This window comes from Haliaeetus leucocephalus, unplaced genomic scaffold (assembly GCF_000737465.1).
Source record: "Haliaeetus leucocephalus isolate CR32 unplaced genomic scaffold, Haliaeetus_leucocephalus-4.0 Scaffold130, whole genome shotgun sequence".
NCBI classification, from domain to species: domain Eukaryota; kingdom Metazoa; phylum Chordata; class Aves; order Accipitriformes; family Accipitridae; genus Haliaeetus; species Haliaeetus leucocephalus.
In genome coordinates this window covers 2,739,600-2,740,716 of record NW_010972566.1, presented here as the reverse complement: position 1 = coordinate 2,740,716, position 1,117 = coordinate 2,739,600, and the positions used below count along the sequence as shown (strand labels likewise).

Genomic DNA, 1,117 nt, shown 5'->3' with positions numbered 1-1,117 from the left:
CCGGAGGCGGGGGCCTCGCCCCCGCCCCCGCCCGCCCGCCCGGCCTCGGCCCCGCCCCGGCCGTTGGCAGCCCGTTTCCACCTCGGGCCGGGCGGGGGCGCCGCGGCCAGGCGCCGTCGGTGGAGCGGGAGCGGCGGAGCCCATCTTGCTGCCGCTCGGCGGCCGCGTTCGGGGAGGAGGGCCCTAGGCCGGCGTGCGGCCAATCCGGGCGGGCGCTGGCGGCGAGCAGGGCAGAATGGGCTGTAGTTTAGTGAAATAGGAAAGCTGCGAACAGTGTGGAGTGTGCCTGGTGTAAATAAAAGGGGGGAAAAAAAAAAAGTTTCTGCAAGTCGCAGCTCTGCGGCCTCGCTCAGACGCTGGCACGGGGGCTTGTGCGTCGCCAAAAACCAACACACGGGACTTTACTGTGCTGCGTTAACACGCTCTTCCTATTGTTTGTGTTTTTTTCAAAATATGGCAAAGGTTCAGGTGAACAATGTAGTGGTGTTGGATAATCCTTCTCCTTTCTACAATCCTTTCCAATTCGAAATCACATTTGAGTGCATAGAGGACCTGTCGGAAGGTGAGTAGATTTTTTCCCGATACGGATTTTGTAACCCCGGGCTCTTAGTTGCAAGGCTTTTAAGGCTTAAACTTTGCACAGGCCTGCTCCTACAATTTAACAGTTTCTCCTTCACCGCATCGCCGTGCCGAGGCGAAGGGATGTGCTCGCCGGCGCCCGAGCCGCCGGCGGAAAAACCGCTCTCGCCCAGCCCGGCGGGGAAAGTTGGCGGCGTTCGCCCGCCCTGGCCGCCGAACCGGGGCCGCTTCTCCCCGCCGCGCCATCGGCGAGGCGAGCTTCAAGTTGCGAGGAACTTGTTTGAGTGGTGGTAGCCATGTTGCCAGCTTTGTGTGTGCGTGGGGAGGCGGCGGGGGGGTGTGTGTGTGTGTGTGTGGAGGGGGTGAGGGTTAACCGGGCTCGGCTGCCGCGCATCCCCGGGGGGAGACGGGCTGTTGCGCGGCCGGCGTCCCTACGCCCAGGCGTTCCTCGGAGCGCGGAAAACTCCGCGGCCAGCGTTTCGTTGGCCTCGTGCTCCATTTTAAGACTTAGAAGGGGATAAAAAAAAAAAAAAAAAAA

At 61.6% G+C, this 1,117-nt stretch overlaps 2 protein-coding genes across 3 annotated transcripts in view; one reads left to right on the top strand and one right to left on the bottom strand.

The window, feature by feature from the left end:
* The window catches only part of MCM9 (minichromosome maintenance complex component 9), a 47,039-nt gene that overhangs the window by 15,712 nt on the left and 30,210 nt on the right, over window positions 1–1,117 (bottom strand). The gene's annotated exons all lie outside the window — the stretch shown is intronic.
* Window positions 82–1,117, top strand: part of ASF1A (anti-silencing function 1A histone chaperone) — a 12,763-nt gene continuing 11,727 nt past the window's right edge. For both annotated transcript variants that reach the window (XM_010585853.1, XM_010585852.1), the window contains exon 1: window positions 82–562. In XM_010585853.1, coding sequence (XP_010584155.1) covers window positions 454–562 — 109 coding nt within the window. In that variant the 5' untranslated portion in view covers window positions 82–453. The remainder of the gene's footprint in view (window positions 563–1,117) is intronic.